This window comes from Mastigoproctus giganteus, chromosome 14 (assembly GCF_048544385.1).
Source record: "Mastigoproctus giganteus isolate SK-2022 chromosome 14, ASM4854438v1, whole genome shotgun sequence".
In the NCBI taxonomy this organism is placed as follows: Eukaryota; Metazoa; Arthropoda; class Arachnida; order Uropygi; family Thelyphonidae; genus Mastigoproctus; species Mastigoproctus giganteus.
This window is the reverse complement of record NC_143588.1, coordinates 108356619-108374817: the sequence shown is the minus strand read 5'-3', so window position 1 is coordinate 108374817 and position 18199 is coordinate 108356619. Positions and strand designations below refer to the sequence as shown.

Here is an 18199-nt window from a genome sequence, read left to right as displayed (position 1 = left end):
TGTCACTACCATTCAGGCAATAGTTCCGTTCTATAGGTGTCTTTTGTATATCGTAAATTTCATAATCAACTAATTTGCATGTTTCGATTATTGAAATAAATAAATAATTATTAATCATTTTATTATGCCCATCACTATGCAACCCAAAAAAAGAGCAAACTTCTTTGAAGGTTATGATGACAGATATATTCCTAAAAAGCATTTTCAACATGAAGACATCTTAGATTGTCAAAAAAGATGTTTATCACATCCTCTTTTTTTTTTTTTTTAGTGATTTTTGGTATTATTGGTGTAATTAGTAATGGTATGGTAATTTTTTCATTTGGCTGGGGGAAACATGTACATGTTTCCCCCCAGCCAATTAGAAAAATATACTATTTTACATAACTGAGAGTTACCAGGGTTCATTCCATGAGGATACTGAGGACAACAGGAGTTGGGAAAAAGTTCATTAATTAGATGGCCATTTGTAATTATGACAAAGACCAAAATCTCTAACTTTTTTTTACATGATATATGTATTCTAAAGGCTTCATAAATAGTGAATATTTTGTTGTAATAATGTTTATGATAATTATACAAGTATTTATAAACTGTAATATGTATTTAACAGAATTAAATCATAAAGCTCATATTAAATGTACAGTATACAACTTTAAGAGACTACATCATTGTTCCTGAAAGTTTTCTTTATTCTGGTTGAACTGTCACTGAATTATTTCTGTATTACAATTGATAATTATTAGAAGTAATAATGGCAAATGATCCAAGAAAGCAAACTTATATTGGCGCCTCCGTAGCGAGGTGGGCATGAGCAGCAGTGCGTAGCACACGCTTCTTCATTAGACCGGGGTTTGAGCCCGTGCCCACCAAATACGGAGGATGCGGAAAGGTCAGGGAATGATCACCGCACATCCCCGGAGCAATATGGCCTTAGTTGCTAATGCTCCTAAAAACCAAATAACAAACAAACAACAAACTTATATAGCATCAGCCAAAAAAAAAAAAAAAACCTACACCCATCCGTACCCTCCAAGAATTTGTCTAGTTCTCCCTTGAATTTATTCAACCCATCCACTTCCACAACAACAGACGGACACTTTGTTCCAACAGTCAACCATGTTCTGGCTGAAGGCAAACATTCCGTACATCTAGTCTCAGCAAGTGGAAGAACACCATTAACATTCAGCTTACTTAATCCATTAAACTTTAAACATCTCAATCATATCTCCCCGTAGGTGAATAATCTCAGTATGCTAGTTTGCAGAACTGAAGCCCTTTCTAGGTAAGAGCATGCTTTTGTTCCCTTCAATCTAGTTGCCTTTCTCTGCATCTGCTGCAGCAGATGGATACTCTTCCTAAAGTGAGGCCTCCAGACCAGTATATAGTATTCAAGATGCTGCCTAACCATGGCCTTATACAAAGGGATAATCACCTCCTTATCCTTTCTAGCAAAGGTTCCATATATCATTGACAAAACACCATGAGCTGTCCTGGCAGCATGTGTACACTGCTCACAGAATTTCATGTCTGATTGCATGATTACCCCTAGGTCTTTTTCATTCTCCACTACCCTGAGTATGGTACCACACAGTTGATAAGTTACTCTGAGAAATCTGCCACCCGTACATTTGCATTTGTCAGTGTTAAACTCCAACTGCCATTTCTTAACCCATCGACCCAGTTGTCCTGTCCTGAACTGCCCTGCGAACCTCTGTATCATCTGCAAACTTAGACTTAAGCCTGTTATACCTTCTTCAGTATCATTGATAAGTATTAAAAACAACCATGGATGCAGCACTGAACCCTGGGAACTACATCAATAACATTAGTCCACAAAGAGCGGTGCCTGTTGATAACTGCTCTCTGTCTTCTTCCACTCAACCATCCTTTTATCCATAGCAGTAACTTTCTCGTAATGTCATATTGTGCCAGTTGGTACAGCAGTCTTTTATGCGCAACAGTATCAAAGGCCTTCCTGAAATCCAAGTATACAATGTCAAAATTATTTTTTTCAACAAGTTCCTTGGTCACTGTGTCCTAGTAACCTATCAGATTGGTTAGACAGGACTACCCCTTAATAAATCTATGCTATGATTGCAGCAAAATTGCATATTTGTCCAGATGGTGCTGCATTACTTCTTTAACCTATGATTCATTATTTCCTCTAGTACCGACATTAAGCCAACAGGTCTGTAAATACTCATGTCACCTTTTTATTCCCCTTTATGAATTGGGGATACATTCACACATCTCCAGTCCATAGCAACCTACCCTGAATCCAAGGATGCTCTCATAATTATGGCTAAGAGTTTGCTGCCTCCCTTAATGTAATTGGATAGATTCCATCCACCCCGAGTGCCTTTTTTATGTCGATCTTCAACAATTCTCCCCATCTTTCCTTTCAGTTATCACAAAGTCATTTAGCTGCTTGTTAAAGTTTGATAAACATCTGACATCCCCTTCCTTAAAGAATTCCTCATGTGAATGTAGATGCAAAATACATATTTAATTTGTCCGCAACCCAAGCAAGGTCATCAACAGTTAACCCATAGACATCCAGTGACCCTATATGATTCAACCCTTCTACTGTTAATATAAACAGAAGTCTTTGCTGTTTTTATTTGCATCCTTTTCACCTCCTGGTAAGTGCAATTCCAACCAACTTATTTTACCTATGTTTACATGTGAAATATATGCTGAATGTGATATGCCATGCAGTGCCAGCCTTAGCAAATGTGGGGCCCAATTGGAGCATGCCAGTGGGGCCCCTTGAAAAATTCAATATTAATCCCTCAATATTTTGAAATAATGAAAAACTAAAACTATTAATAATTGTTCATTATTTTTATATTATTACAATTTGTTAACAGTTGACCAGAAATGTTGATAATATAAACCAAACTAATCACAAGGATATTTTTCTTGCCCATTTATTGGTAAAATCTTTGAAGATTTTCACAAATTTTAAATTCCTTGCTTCTTCTCTTTTAATGGATACAATAGCAAGGCTAGTGAGTCTCTTTAGACGTGTTGTCGATCTTAGATATGCTTTCAGTTAAATTATTTATAATTTAAATATTTATTATTTAATTAATGAAGTTTTAATGAACTTTATTCAGGAAAAGCTTCTTTCCCCAGACACTACAGTCACTGGAATCATCAAAAATATTCTTACTGATATCAATAAATTCGAAAATCCAGTGGCTCTGTCATTAGTTGCAAGAAATTGTAAAATATTTAAAGGATTTTCGAAGCACGATTCTGGAATAATTGGTTTCATTGCTTCCATTTCCTCCATAACATATGGCCATCAATAGCTGCCACCTTCACAGACTTGACCAATTTGTTGCCTTCAATGATTTTAGCATCTGAAAGTGCAGATTTCTAAATCTGCAGCATGTTTTCTTAACTCTCCTTTGGAATTCTTAGAAATTTATCCAAGAAACCAAAAAGATTAGTATGTTTTATTAACTGCTAGAAACATGACTCTAGAGACTGCAAAGCCTTGTCTACAATTTTATTAAAGCAGTTTACCTTGCAAGCTTCCTTAGGATTTGTTATGGGTTCATCAGCAGGCTGGTAATTGAAGTGACTCTTTCTTTTTTGTAATCTTATTGTGTGAAATTCTGGAGATACTTCCAATTCTATCGAAAGTTCTGTGGCACCAACTAGTCTGCGTGGGTAGCACAGTGATATCGTTAGTGGCATAAGAACGCCTTGGCATTGGGGCAGGCGCCAAGGGCGCCACTGACAGACTACATCAGTACAGTGTCAAGCTAATTCAACACCTGAGGATAGCTGCCAAAATGGTGCCCCTCGATGATGTAGAATCAAGATGGCAGCACAGGGAGGGTGAAAATTAATTTTCACATGGTGATTCAAGTCTGCATGCATCCTTCATCTGAGTACATGCTGCATAGCATCATAGATCTCTTTGCTGTCCAGAATGTAACTTTGAAGGGACCAATCAGGCGATCGCTTCATCAGCGCATGCTTGAATGCATAGCAGTTTGCAATTCATGCATTGTATACAAACTAAATAAGTTAAGTTATAGTGTTTTTGTGATTGCTATATAAACAAATAATCGTGAATATTGTGATTTATAATTTAAATAAAACAGTAAAGGCCAAATTAATTTTAGACATGCCACCAAAGAAAAAAGTGGACATCAGTACCGCGTAGAAAGACTGCATAAAGAGGAAATTAGAAAAAAAACATTCCGCTAGTTTACAAAATTGGCTTACAATAAGCAACTCCAAACCTGAAAGTGACAAAGAAAACGAACATGATTCGAATGAAGATGAAACAAATGATGATGCCACTGAAATGGAAGTCCAAGAAAAAGCTGAAACAGTTGAAGTTACTTTAAAAGAATCAGAAAGTGTAGACAATAACCAACAACAGTTGGCAGAAGAAAATGATGGCAGCAATATTAACATGGAACAGGTAAGTCTGAATTTTAATGATCCGACCACATGGAACTTTAATACCCACAAAAACAGATCTCTTGTGGTGCAACGGTTCCGAATATATAGTCTTAAATATGTATCCTGTCACTAATGGCCGATGTTTCAATAATTCGTGGAAATACAAAAATGAAGGTTTTGAAAAAAAAGAGGAAATGTTTATTTTATTGCAATATATTGTTTTTCTGTGCCTCTTATTTGTATCTTGGCACAAATAATGTTCCATTTTGCAGCTCAGATGGATTTAAGGATTGGAAACATTTAAATCCAAACGTTCTTTTTCATGAGAATTCATTACAACACAAACAATTTCACAAAATGGAAATTATTAGAAAAGGGTCTTCAAAAAGGATGGACTAATTGACGACACTGCACAAGCAGCACTGAGAAGCGAAATTTCAAAATGGCGTCATATATTGAAAATAATATTGAAATGTATATTGTTCTGTGCTGAAAATAATTTGGCATTTCGTGGACATGCTAGTAATGTTGATACCGAAGAAAAAAATTGTGGCATATTTTTAAATTTGATAAAATTTGTCAACCAATTTGACGTTGGTAAGAGAAATGTTCGGGAATCGCATATTAAACACCACACTAGTTATCTATCTCCAGAAATTCAGAATAAATTTATTAATTTGTTAACAACAAAAGTACGAAGTGAAATTATTTAAAATAACTAAATGCAACAAGACATAATATGTTAAGAGTAAGAGTTTCATATCTATATAATATCGGTGTGGATACACCATAGATAACTCTTAAGAAAAAACTATGATAGCATGGAAGGCTTCATTTCCTCTGTATCTCATATTGTGCTCGATGATAGGCCAATAGCTTTGAAACGGTGCCGTTTCGCTTCCACGAAACAACAGATGACTGCTTGTCACGATAAAGGAAAACACTCTTCTAAATCTCTAACAGGGTGCTTACAAAAGAAGGTTGACTAGAGCCCATTTTCCGAATGTTTAATACACCTTGGTCTGCCCACTGACTATGGATACACAGAAAGTAGTTGTCCAGCTTGACTTCTCAGTATGTGGGACAGGTAGTTGGATAGGTTTTACTGGTCCCACTGAGTTGCAGATAGTAATCTCTTTATCTTTTAATTCGGGCATAACAACAGCACTATTGCTTGCTTGAAAGCCATGGGTGCGAACGATGTGTACCCAGTTAAGTCTTGTAATGCAGTCGTTATATGGAAAATTTTCGTTTCCATAAAACGAAGAAATAAAAAAAAATTTTTTTTTCATTCGGTAAAGAATAAAATTCTATTTAGCGAATTCTAAAAAATAATCGGTAAAAAGAAAATATTTATCTCTAAATAGAAAAATTCGCCATGAAGTTTAACCGAGGTCAGACTGTACTTATTATTTTTTATGATTTTACCAATTATCAAAAAAAGGCGCATAGCCACGAATTTGCCAAGGGCACCAAAAACCTAGTTACGCCTCTGGATATCGTCACCAACCTCCCCACGCTGGGTGGAAAAGGTGTGCTCCTTATTTACACAATAAGGAGCACAATTATTCAAATAAAAACACACCAACATTACAATACAACTTTATAGCGATGCGTACTGCATTCAGCAGGGCGAGAGGGGTTGCTTGGCAATACTGTGGGAGCCAGATGAAAGTAATTAATTTTCATACATGTGTACCCCACCTTATGTCTGTCCCATACCTAAAGTGGGGTATACATGTGTGAGAATTAATTACTTTTGATATTTCAAGGGATGTGTAAAAACTGGCCTTAAGATAATTACCTAGACAATGTCCAAAATTTCCACACCTTTACAAATTATACTGTTCACATTATCAATTAAATAAATAAATAATAATAAAAACATTATTTTTGTCTTCATCCTTTGTACTCATTAATAAAATGCTAATCATATTTTCTAAACATGTAAAAAAAGTCATTGTTTCGGGTTTCACAGGAGCCCTTGAACTTAAAAACTTACTCCTTCTCTTTTTATTTATCTCTTTTTTTTTCCATCTATTCTTTTTTTTTTTTTTTTTGTCTAATTTTAAATTTTCTGCCAAGCGCAGGCCCAATTGGGTCGAATCTGCCTAATGCCGGCCCTGATGCCACAATGCTTATATAAAATGAAAACATTGAATTTCAAAGCATACAAAAGAATTTCCAAATAAGGTATTTTGTTAGAAAGAGTACTGAATATCAGATACATCCCTACAGTGATCGTTTATTAAACTCAGTATTTTCATAACTATCATTATTTCTTCTAAGCTGTATATGCAAACTTTATATATATATTTTTTTTTTTTTTTTTTAATTTTTTTTTTCAGATGCAACAATCAGAATGTGCTTAAGCAAATCAACAGTTAAGGAAAAGGGAAGAATAGATACTGAACATAGATTACTCAAGAATGTCCATTTTTGCAAGCAGATACATTAGAGTAACTACCTCAAAAAAAAAAAAAAAAAAAATCAAGTCTGAATATGTCTGCTAGTGGCACTTGCAAGAAAGACATTTTGCAAAAATAAATTCTTCCAGATAAAATAGTAAAATCACAGAAAATTTAATGTTCCAGATTACAAGTAAGCAGATTACCATTTTTCGTAAATAAATTAATGAAAGAAGAAATTGTAGAAAGTTATTCTCAGAGAATTCATCACAGAAAATTATTTGTAAACAGAAACATTTAAAATGTAAAATATATGAATAAATATTTTCATTTTCAAGTCAGTTAAAAGGACACTTATTAGTTCATAATCAGGAGAAAAGCTTTCTTTTGTGAAATATATGGTAAGGGATTTTTAGTGTCAGCTGAAATAAAAAGACATTTATTAATTCACACTCAGCAGAGACCCTTCAGTTATAAAATATGTGAAAAGGCATTTTTATTGTCAGGAAATCTGAAAAGATATGTATTAGTTCATACCCAGGAGAAACAGTTTCCTTGTAAAATATGTGGGAAGACATGGTCCTATTTGTGTCATCTGAAACAACATTAATTGGTTCACACTCAGGAGAAACCCTTCCCATGTAAAATATGTGGCAAGGCATTTTCACAGCCAGGTAATCTTAAAATACATTTGTTGACTCACACTCAGGAGATGCCATTTAGTTGTGATATATGTGGTAAGGTATTTTCTCTGTCAGGTAAACTTAAAGGGCATTTATTGGTCCATTCTCAGGAGAAGCCCTTTGGTTGTGATATATGTGGTAAGGTATTTTCTCGGATAGGTAATCTGAACAGACATTTATTGGTTCATACTGAGGAGAAACCCTTCCCATGTAAAATGTGTGGCAAGGTATTTTCACCGGGTTATATGAAAAGACACCTATTGGTTCACACTAAGGGGGAAAAGGAAAAATCCTTCACTTGTGAAATGTGTGACAAAGCATTTTCAGTATTAAGTCAATTGAAAAGACACTTTTTGGTTCACACTAAGGAGAAGCCTTACCCTTGTGCAGTATGTGGCAAGGCATTTACACAGTCAGGTATTCTTAAAAGACATTTATTATTGGTTCACACTCAGGAGAAGGAGAAGCCCTTTATATGTGATATATGTGGTAAGGTATTTTCTCTGTTAGGTCAACTTAAAGGACATTTATTGGTTCACACTCAGGAGAAGCCCTTTGGTTGTGATATATGTGGTAAGGTATTTTCTCTGTCAGGTAATCTGAAAAGACATTTATTGGTTCACACTCAAGATAAACCCTTCCCATGTGAAATGTGTGATAAGGCATTTTCACAATCTGGTTCTCTGAAAAGTCACATGTTGGTTCACACTAAGGAGAAACCTTTCACTTGTGAGGTGTGTAGAAAGGCATTTTCACGATCGCGTTCTCTGAAAAGACACCTGTCTGTTCACACTGAGGAGACGCCTTTCATTTGCGAAGTGTGTGGCAAGGCGTTTTCACAATCATATAATCTGAAGGCGCATTTATCATTTCACACTCGGGAGAAATCCTTGTGAATATATGACAATGCATTACATTATTAACTTATTCTTATGGTGAAACCTTTTGAGGATAAATATATAGCAAAAACCGTATCTGCATTACTGAATTGATGGAAATAGTTTAATGCAGTGCATTGAAGTTACAGCCTCTTTTTTTGTGCCATCCAAAAAAAATAAAAATATAATTATAATAGAAATCTAATAGATAATAACAATCAATGAAAAAATAAACTACTTATGTTTCCATTCTCATCTAGTTGAACTTTGAATTTCTCCAAGCTGTCAACCTCAACTACCCACAGAGTTAACTTATTCCAGTAATTAGCAAATTACTAGCTAAAAGAAAAACTCCTACAATCCATTTTAAATCTCTTTCCCTTAACTCAAATTTATGGCCCTAGTTCTTCAACCATAGGGAAAATTTCACCTTCATTTTAATCTACCCCATTCCCCAGAGTTCAATCATGCTCTCTCCTTAAGTTTCCTGATAGCCAAGTAGCCCACATATTAAGTCTTTCCTCATGTGGGCACCCCCTTTTTCAGATCTTAATTAAGGAGTTGCCTCTCTTTGGACTCATTAAAGAAACTCATTGTCTTTTTCTTTTCTTTCTTTCTTTTTTTTTTTTTTTTTTTTTTATCCAAGTATGTCTCCATACTTGGACACAGTATTCTATGTACAGGGGGAGTATGACTGCCCTATCTCTACAAGCAAATGTTTGATAAATCATCGATTGGACAACACGGGCTTGTCACTCAGAGAACTTAATGTCCACCCATATTCTTACTCCCAAATCCCTTTCTTAATCTGCTTTTTTTCATTCAACTCCACTACATGAATAAGTTATTTTGGGGTTGACATTCTGAAGTGAAGATACTGCGTTTTACTGTAGTAAAACATAGTTGTGACTTTTTTTACCGTCCTTAGTCTATTCCAGTCCTCTCCACCCCTGCTCAACTGAGAGAGAAAGATTGGCTAATTATTGTTTGGCATTATTATGCATGTTATTTGAAGGTTACATTTGAATGTCTAAGTAAATGGTGGTGAACCAATGGCACTTACCAGAAATTATATTTGCACATGTAACAGCCATAAATACTTTATATTATTTTAAAAAATAGAGTAATTCATTAGTATGCTACTTTTGTGCGATTTTTTTAATTTTTGTTTTACGTTGAGTTGGGAAAAAAAAATAGCTGACAGACTTAGGTTAGAGGAATATTGGAAAGTGGCCTCATTGATGAAGTGTACTTATCTCCCAGAAAAAAAAAAAAGTTTATGTTGTTTCTTATTTATATTTTTTGTTATTACTGTGGTAACACATACTTGTGAATCATCCTGTATTTATTATTTTATGACAAACATGTTTTATGGACTTGTAGCTGTATCTAGCAGTGAAAACAATAATATATAACTATAAAATATTGGAACACCAAAGTTCTTATAAATTTTCAAGTATTGTTGCTTTTCTATAATATCAATAAAGATTATATTCTGTTAGATTCTGGCCTCTCTCTTTACTATTGAACTCTGATTACTATTGATCTTAAAACAGTGCCTCTAGCATATTTTTTTTTAACTTAATGGCAAGCAAAAATTGTCATATTTTTGACACCCATTTGGAAAGGGTTAGCCATTGCTGCTCTTTCTGCTGTTGGTTTCAATAAACACTTCTTTAATGAAATGCCTATAATGACAGGATGCTTTAATTTTTCCTGGAAATAAATTTATTGGTATAGGAAATGTGCTGCATCCTCAGCGCAAGCATTCAAAAAATTTAAATCTATAAATTATGCTAATAATTCGCTCATTCCGTGAAGTATTCACTACAGAATGAACGAATTTTTGTGAATACGAATTTGTGTATTCGCTTTGTAACTGAGATATGGCCAGTACACAATAATGTTCATTCACTGGCCAAAACATGCAATTGTATCTCTGGTTACATGTGAGAAATATGTGATAAAATGAACAAGAGCTGCAACCACAACAGAATGTGCTGTTGCTTCAAACCCAGTTGGCAGTGGTCATTGTGAAACGATGCAGTTGATAATACTTTGATGGTTGGATTGTAGGGCTCTTTGAGTGGGGGGGGGGGATTGTGTGCTTCATATACTGAGGGTTGAGTGCCACTTGTCTTTTTCTTATTTCTGATTTTATTTTATTTTTTTTATTTTTGGGGTGTCATGGTATTAGATAGTGATATGGAAACTTGCCAAGAATAACCCTAATCGTATCCTTAACTTGTTTTGCAGTAATTAGTGTCTCCCTGGTGTAGGTCATTGACAAGCCTACAATCAAAAAGTAGTATACCAGGCCAACACTCAGAATCATATTATGGAGAACCATCAATTAAAACAGATAATCATCTCTGGACATTGAGAGCATGTTGATAGCAAGACATGTTTTAACCATTCTAAGACCAGTGTTTCCACACTTTGTCCCAACCACTTTTCTAGCAGGACGTTGCCATCTTCTCATATTCCTAGAGCACTTTCATAATGTGGACTTGTTTTCTTGATTTGCACATTCACTGGATCGCTTGCCAATTGAACACATTTTAGATATGATGGTATATTAGTGTTAGTAGTGGCAAGTGATGTAAAGAAAGCAACAGCATCAGATAAAAAAAAAACTTTACACATCAACTCTCCATCCCCTCTAATAGTTTGTCTGTGTCCTTAAATTTAGTCAAACTACCCACTTCCACAATGGAAGTTTGGTCCAACAATCAACTACTTGGCAGTAGAAGTAATTTCAACATCTGTCCTATAACCATCCTCAGTTCAAATTATGTAAGGCTTAAGTTTGAAAATTACAGTGTCTGATACACCTCAATCAGATCACCTGCGTGGTGATCTGATTGAGGTGTATTAAAGCCTTAAATGGTTTGACCCTGCTCAATGCTGATAGGATTCTTCCTCTTGCTAATCACATGAAGGCATAAATTCAAATTGAGGAAAGACAGTTGTAGGATAGATGTGTGGAAGTTTGCCTTTAGCCAGCGGGAGTTGATTGGTGGAACAGACTTCCATATTTTGTTATAGAAGTTGATAGCCTAAATAAATTTAGGCTAAGCTGGACAGGTATTTGGAATGATAAAGGCTGAGTTGGACAGGTATTTGGAACGAATGGAGGGGTGAAATGGCAGCGGGGTTTTTGTTTTGGCTGATGCTGCATAAGCTAGCTTTCTTGTATCATGCCCCTACTAATGCTAATGCCCCAACACGTGCCAGTTGAAAACAAAAAACATTGTCCACCTCACTGACATGACAGGTGCATAGCTTTGTGCAGTTTCCACCAGACTTCCCGTCCGCTCGAAATATTGGAAACAGGACTCGGACCAGGAGACCTATCCAAGGTCCAGTTCCGATGTTCTTTTGCCCAGTGGAGCCGTAAGAGTCCTGTGTCGTGGTGTAAGCAATACGACTTTGGGGGGTCGGTGGCTCTCATAACCTATTGCATCTAATTTGCGTGGTGGTCTTGGTGAAGATGTTTCTGTCACCTCCCTAGTTGAAGTTGGCAGTGATTTGTGCCACTTGCTCTCTCGGCTGAAACAATGCGAAACAGACTTCGACGGCAACATTCATCCACCACTTTTCTCTGCCCACACCACTGCAGTTCACGAGATGTTATTCTGGAAATGTGTATTTTCAACACTTAATACCATCGAACACGATTGGTGCAATTTCTGTACCACCTCCATGATAAAGTGGCTTATACATCAGGCATCGACTGTCATCCCTTTTTCAAAGTCGGTTAATTCACATGTATATTGACATCAAATTGCTGTCTAGATGAATGCTGTGTACCTATGTACCTCCCAAGTGGGTGTCCACTAACGAGAAGGGTGACAGCGCCACATTGCCCAGGAACCAGGTATCCCACGAATTATGTCCTTTTTGTGTATAAGCTCTTAATTTCCTCCACAAAAATAAAAATTATACTTCTCAAGGGTTTGCTGAACTTCAGACAACCACCAGTGGTTAAACTTCTTGACCAATCCTTGTAAATCTGAAAATATATTACGTTCTTAGCGTTTTTTCACCAACCTTTCATGGAGTAAAATAAAATTTAAAATAAAATAAAATAAAACAAAGCAAATCTTGATAACTATATTTACAATAACCTGTATTTACAAAACAAATATACGGATTACAATATTAAAAATATATTAAAACACAAGATTAAAATGCATTAAATATACTAAGTTAAAAGCGATAAAATCCCGTAGCTTTCAAAGGCTCCAGCCTTCTTCTTCAGCAGTACTCTCTATTATTCAGTACACCTTTAAATATCAGCAGGGTAATGGTAGGCATCACATGTTTCCATTCTCACGTGTTCCGCTCTCTTGCATTGTGGAACCGGAAGTGGCTCGAACGGAAGTCGTACGGAACCGCTCATCCTTTTTTAGGATAATAGTCTCTAAAAGGGGGGGTGAATCCGTACACCCCTATCCCTATTAATGTTGGTTGTAGAGCTGATCCGCAAACTCTCGAGCCACTTACGGTCCCAGAACCTATGCGCCCGATCGGTAATAGTGGCATCGTTTGGGGAGATCTGGTGTTGCTTCTCCCAAAAATGTTCGGCCACGGCGGACTTGTCATATTCCGCATTTCTTATTGCTTTTTTGTGTTCCCCCAGACGATCTTTGAGACGACGTTTTGTCTCCCCTACATAACATTCCCCACAATCCGGGCATCTAATATTATATACGACCCCACTAGCATCCTCTTTTTGAATGGGGTCCTTAACTTGAGACACAACTGTGCGCAGCTTACGTCCCGGAAGCTGCACACAGCGTGTCTGATATTTTCTTAATACTCTAGTTATATAATCCGTCAAGCCCGGATAATAGGGAATGTATGCAGTAGATACTGGTATAAAAGATTCATCTCTCCTCTGATTTTCATTAATAAATTTATCTATAATCCTCTGGGGGTAACCACATTTAGTAAGATCCGCCGTGACACGTTCATACTCTGCTTTCCTATCATCGGAGTTACTGCAATGTGATTTCGCTCTATTAATTAGCGTTCTTATCACACTGTTCCTATGATGGCTGGTCAGGGCTGAATTATAATGCGTATATTGCCCTTTACACATCGTTTTTCTAAAGACTTTTGTCTTTAACTGCTGGTCTTCCCTACAGACCAACACATCCAGGAACGGCAGAACTCCTCCATCTTCAACTTCCGATGTAAATTGTATGAATTGGGAGAAGCCATTTAAGATATTCAACACATGATCTTCACTCCCCTTCCGAACAAATGTAAACGTATCATCCACATACCTTTTCCAGGGGCGCATAGGGAGAACACTAGCATTAAATATTCTGGTCTCGAGCTCCTCCATAGCTAGATTTGCTATAATTGCGCTAATGGGGGAGCCCATAGCTGTACCATTAACCTGCTTATATATAATGTTATCAAAAAAAAAAAAAAGACCAGAATATTTAATGCTAGTGTTCTCCCTATGCGCCCCTGGAAAAGGTATGTGGATGATACGTTTACATTTGTTCGGAAGGGGAGTGAAGATCATGTGTTGAATATCTTAAATGGCTTCTCCCAATTCATACAATTTACATCGGAAGTTGAAGATGGAGGAGTTCTGCCGTTCCTGGATGTGTTGGTCTGTAGGGAAGACCAGCAGTTAAAGACAAAAGTCTTTAGAAAAACGATGTGTAAAGGGCAATATACGCATTATAATTCAGCCCTGACCAGCCATCATAGGAACAGTGTGATAAGAACGCTAATTAATAGAGCGAAATCACATTGCAGTAACTCCGATGATAGGAAAGCAGAGTATGAACGTGTCACGGCGGATCTTACTAAATGTGGTTACCCCCAGAGGATTATAGATAAATTTATTAATGAAAATCAGAGGAGAGATGAATCTTTTATACCAGTATCTACTGCATACATTCCCTATTATCCGGGCTTGACGGATTATATAACTAGAGTATTAAGAAAATATCAGACACGCTGTGTGCAGCTTCCGGGACGTAAGCTGCGCACAGTTGTGTCTCAAGTTAAGGACCCCATTCAAAAAGAGGATGCTAGTGGGGTCGTATATAATATTAGATGCCCGGATTGTGGGGAATGTTATGTAGGGGAGACAAAACGTCGTCTCAAAGATCGTCTGGGGGAACACAAAAAAGCAATAAGAAATGCGGAATATGACAAGTCCGCCGTGGCCGAACATTTTTGGGAGAAGCAACACCAGATCTCCCCAGACGATGCCACTATTACCGATCGGGCGCATAGGTTCTGGGACCGTAAGTGGCTCGAGAGTTTGCGGATCAGCTCTACAACCAACATTAATAGGGATAGGGGTGTACGGATTCACCCCCCCCCTTTTAGAGACTATTATCCTAAAAAAGGATGAGCGGTTCCGTACGACTTCCGTTCGAGCCACTTCCGGTTCCACAATGCAAGAGAGCGGAACACGTGAGAATGGAAACATGTGATGCCTACCATTACCCTGCTGATATTTAAAGGTGTACTGAATAATAGAGAGTACTGCTGAAGAAGAAGGCTGGAGCCTTTGAAAGCTACGGGATTTTATCGCTTTTAACTTAGTATATTTTAATGCATTTTAATCTTGTGTTTTAATATATTTTTAATATTGTAATCCGTATATTTGTTTTGTAAATACAGGTTATTGTAAATATAGTTATCAAGATTTGCTTTGTTTTATTTTATTTTATTTTAATTTTAATTTTATTTTACTCCATGAAAGGTTGGTGAAAAAACGCTAAGAACGTAATATGAACATACCCAACCTCAGAGGCCTATTTAAGGAGAAATCTGAAAATCTTGATATATACCTAGGAATTATTAATTTCAAATGGATCTTTGTCCCACACCTAGATCACATCAAGGAGAAAATCAAGAGGTATACAGCCTTGCTGGCAAGGGCGACCTGGACTTATTGGGATATGAATGGAGGAGCTCTCAAACTCATGTACATGATGGTCCTTCAATCAAGCGTATCCTATGGAGCACCTTTGTGGTTTTCCAGGCTAATAAAGTTACCTTCTCAGAAGCTTCAACAGATCCAGTGGCTGTTCTTGCTCTGCAATTATCAGTTCCTGCCAATCCACACAGTAACATAACTAGAAAAAGTGGTCCCCCATGCAAAGTTTAGTGTAGGCCTCCCTGAAAAATAGATGCAATAGTAATAAATGGGCTCCTATTTGATTTTGGACCCTGCAGTCATAAATTGTTAAAAATTGCCCTGGAAGCAGCAGAAATGATAATACCATTTCATCTGTATTCCTACAGTTTCATTTGTTCTGTGCAGCTAGTTAACAATAAACATGCTTCGTGTGGAAAATATTGTTTGTAGACAGTAAATTTTATCATAAACATAACTAAAATTTAATTTTTACTCAATTAAATTTTTTTTTGTTACAGGCAGGAAGGCCGTGGGTCTGGAGGCAGACTGGGTCAAAAATTCTGACCAGGAAAACAATGCATTGGTGGTCAAAGTATAATGTTGAAAGTCACACTGGCCTCCAGCCCACTGAGGTTTCCCTAATGTCCTATGGCCAGTCTGCCTCTGAGTGGGTCCCAATGCACTGCATTGGTTACACCACTGGATCCACATCTACACTTGCCTTGCATTTGACAAATATAATACTAATTCTTGCAAGTACTTGCAGAACAACTCCCATTGGATGTGTACATTGCCTCAGTAGTCTACTACATTGTACAAAACAAAACCATGAAACAAATTCTGGGTATCACCACCACCGTCAACTAAGACATTACCAATAACTCATCCAGAATACTGTTAAATGAGTGGTCATATGGCAGAATATATCCATATAATCTTGCAAATTATTGGGTTGGTTTTGGTGGAAGTGGGCAAGCAACAGATTCACCAAAAATGGATCCCTTAGGATCCGGACCACTTCCACCGGGTGGTTTTCACGGCCGCTTGGAGGTCATGTTGCAGTTATTTATTTTTTCCCTCAAGTGTTAAAAAGTTGGAGGTTACCCATGAAATGCCTATGGAGTTGGAAGGGGACAGCACTGCTTGTAGAGATTTTTAGAAATATTTACTGTGCAGTAAATCTGAGATTTGGGGTGAGTTCCTCGCTTATAATTATTTTAGTGGGTTGCCCATCAGTCAAAGCAAATATCTGAATGTGGAAAGCTAGCAAATATTGTTTAGCTGCCTCCTTTGTGCTGTGTGTATGGTAGTCACCATAGTCCAACCCACTTTTACTTTACACAATAGTGTAAAGTAAAATATATATATATATATATATCTGAATTTGGCTAAAAGCCAGTAAATCAAAAATTTCTCATCACCTTGTAAAGTCTGCACAGGTGGCAGCGTCAGCATCCTTCCTGCACCGAGTGGGAAAGGCATGGGTTCGAATCCCATTAATAATGCTAGGAAGTTTCATGAGCTTTTTTTTTTTCCATTGTGGCTGAGTTAGTTTGCACAATATAGTGTAAATGGCAAAGCTTCCTCCCCTTGGTAACTGGTTTTTTGTCCAGCAATCAAATTATTATTAGTCATATGGTGCAGGGAAACCTGAGGCTTAAGCTGCACCAGCCAAAAAAAATTTCCAAGTTACCCTGAGAGAGAGAAGTAGAAAGGAATCACCAAGAAAGAGAAGAATGACGGTATCCAGCTCAGGCCCTAGGTGTGCCAAGCTCATACTCACCAGATGTGAGCCCCTGTGGTCAATTTGACCAGATAACACCCCCAATTTACGAACATATACACTTGGGCAGAGGAATGCATATTCCTGGTGACCCTAGCATGACATTTTATATCACCGCCTTGTAGCTGGTGGAATCAAGAAACTGTTGGTACATAATTTATATTCTAATTACATAATTTATATCTTCATCAAGAGTTGTTTAACCAGTCGTTCCCATGCTAAACCCTTTTCTTTATAAATAACGTTTAAATATGTTCTTCTGGTCTTCTTATAAATTTCCTACAAGTGCTCAATCTTCACATTTGATCTGTTATTACGTTTTGCGGGTTGGTAATCTTGCATGGCATTCATTAGGTTGCTTCGCAAAGCAGAAAGATCTGAGCCCACAATAGGACCGAATTCCTTCATCACTTTTTCTTTTGGAGAGTTCCATCACAAACCTCAGTAACGAGTTTCATTACCTCTCCCAACTGCAGGTTTAAATCCAGTTCTCCCAAAACGTTCAATATTTTCAACAGTAAATATTTCTCTTAAGTTGGAATCAGAGTTCTCAATCTGCACTTTGTGTTTTGTAACGAGGAAAATCAAAATTAAGATTTCTTGGGTCCGAAGACAATAAAATGTTGAATGTAATAACATTGTGGTCACTGCCTGTCCAGGAGGTATCCTCCAGTCCCTGACACAGGGACCAAATGTTCTTTTAGACAATGTGACATCAATAAAGGATTGTCCGGAAGCAGTGAAAAATGTTGGTGGGTGTCCTGGAGAATTCCAAATAGTTCTTTGATTGAATAATTTCCTCTAATTGCTCGCCTTTACAGTCCGAAACGGGACTGTTCCATAATGTTGACGATGCATTTGCATCCGCACTTTCTTCCCGGCTAATTTGTTTAAGGCCGTTTCTAAATAGTTCAAGAATTGTTCTATGGATTGACCAGGTTGGCTACACTGCATATAAAGTGAGATGCAATAAATTTCCCCAAAGATACTCTCCAAAAATGCACACACAGAGTGCTCCCTGCACAAGCCTTAATTAATCCTGGTAACAGGGATGTTTGGATCCGCTATGACCAGGGTCGCCCAAACCCTAGCCACAGCATTACTTCGAATCTGCA

General features: G+C 37.1%; 1 protein-coding gene and 1 long non-coding RNA gene across 2 annotated transcripts in view; both read left to right on the top strand.

Annotated features, from left to right (window-relative positions):
- LOC150075525 (uncharacterized) overlaps nucleotides 1-6912 on the top strand; it is a 30953-nt gene extending 24041 nt beyond the window's left edge. The window contains exon 4 of the long non-coding RNA XR_016547898.1: nucleotides 6780-6912. This is a non-coding gene — a long non-coding RNA (uncharacterized LOC150075525). The remainder of the gene's footprint in view (nucleotides 1-6779) is intronic.
- Nucleotides 6913-7250: 338 nt separating this feature from the next.
- Nucleotides 7251-8966, top strand: LOC150075524 (uncharacterized). Its single transcript, XM_090388731.1, has one exon. The coding sequence runs from the start codon at nucleotides 7552-7554 to the stop codon at nucleotides 8416-8418; it is 867 nt and encodes a 288-aa protein (XP_090244857.1). The 5' UTR covers nucleotides 7251-7551; the 3' UTR covers nucleotides 8419-8966.
- Nucleotides 8967-18199: the final 9233 nt, after the last annotated feature.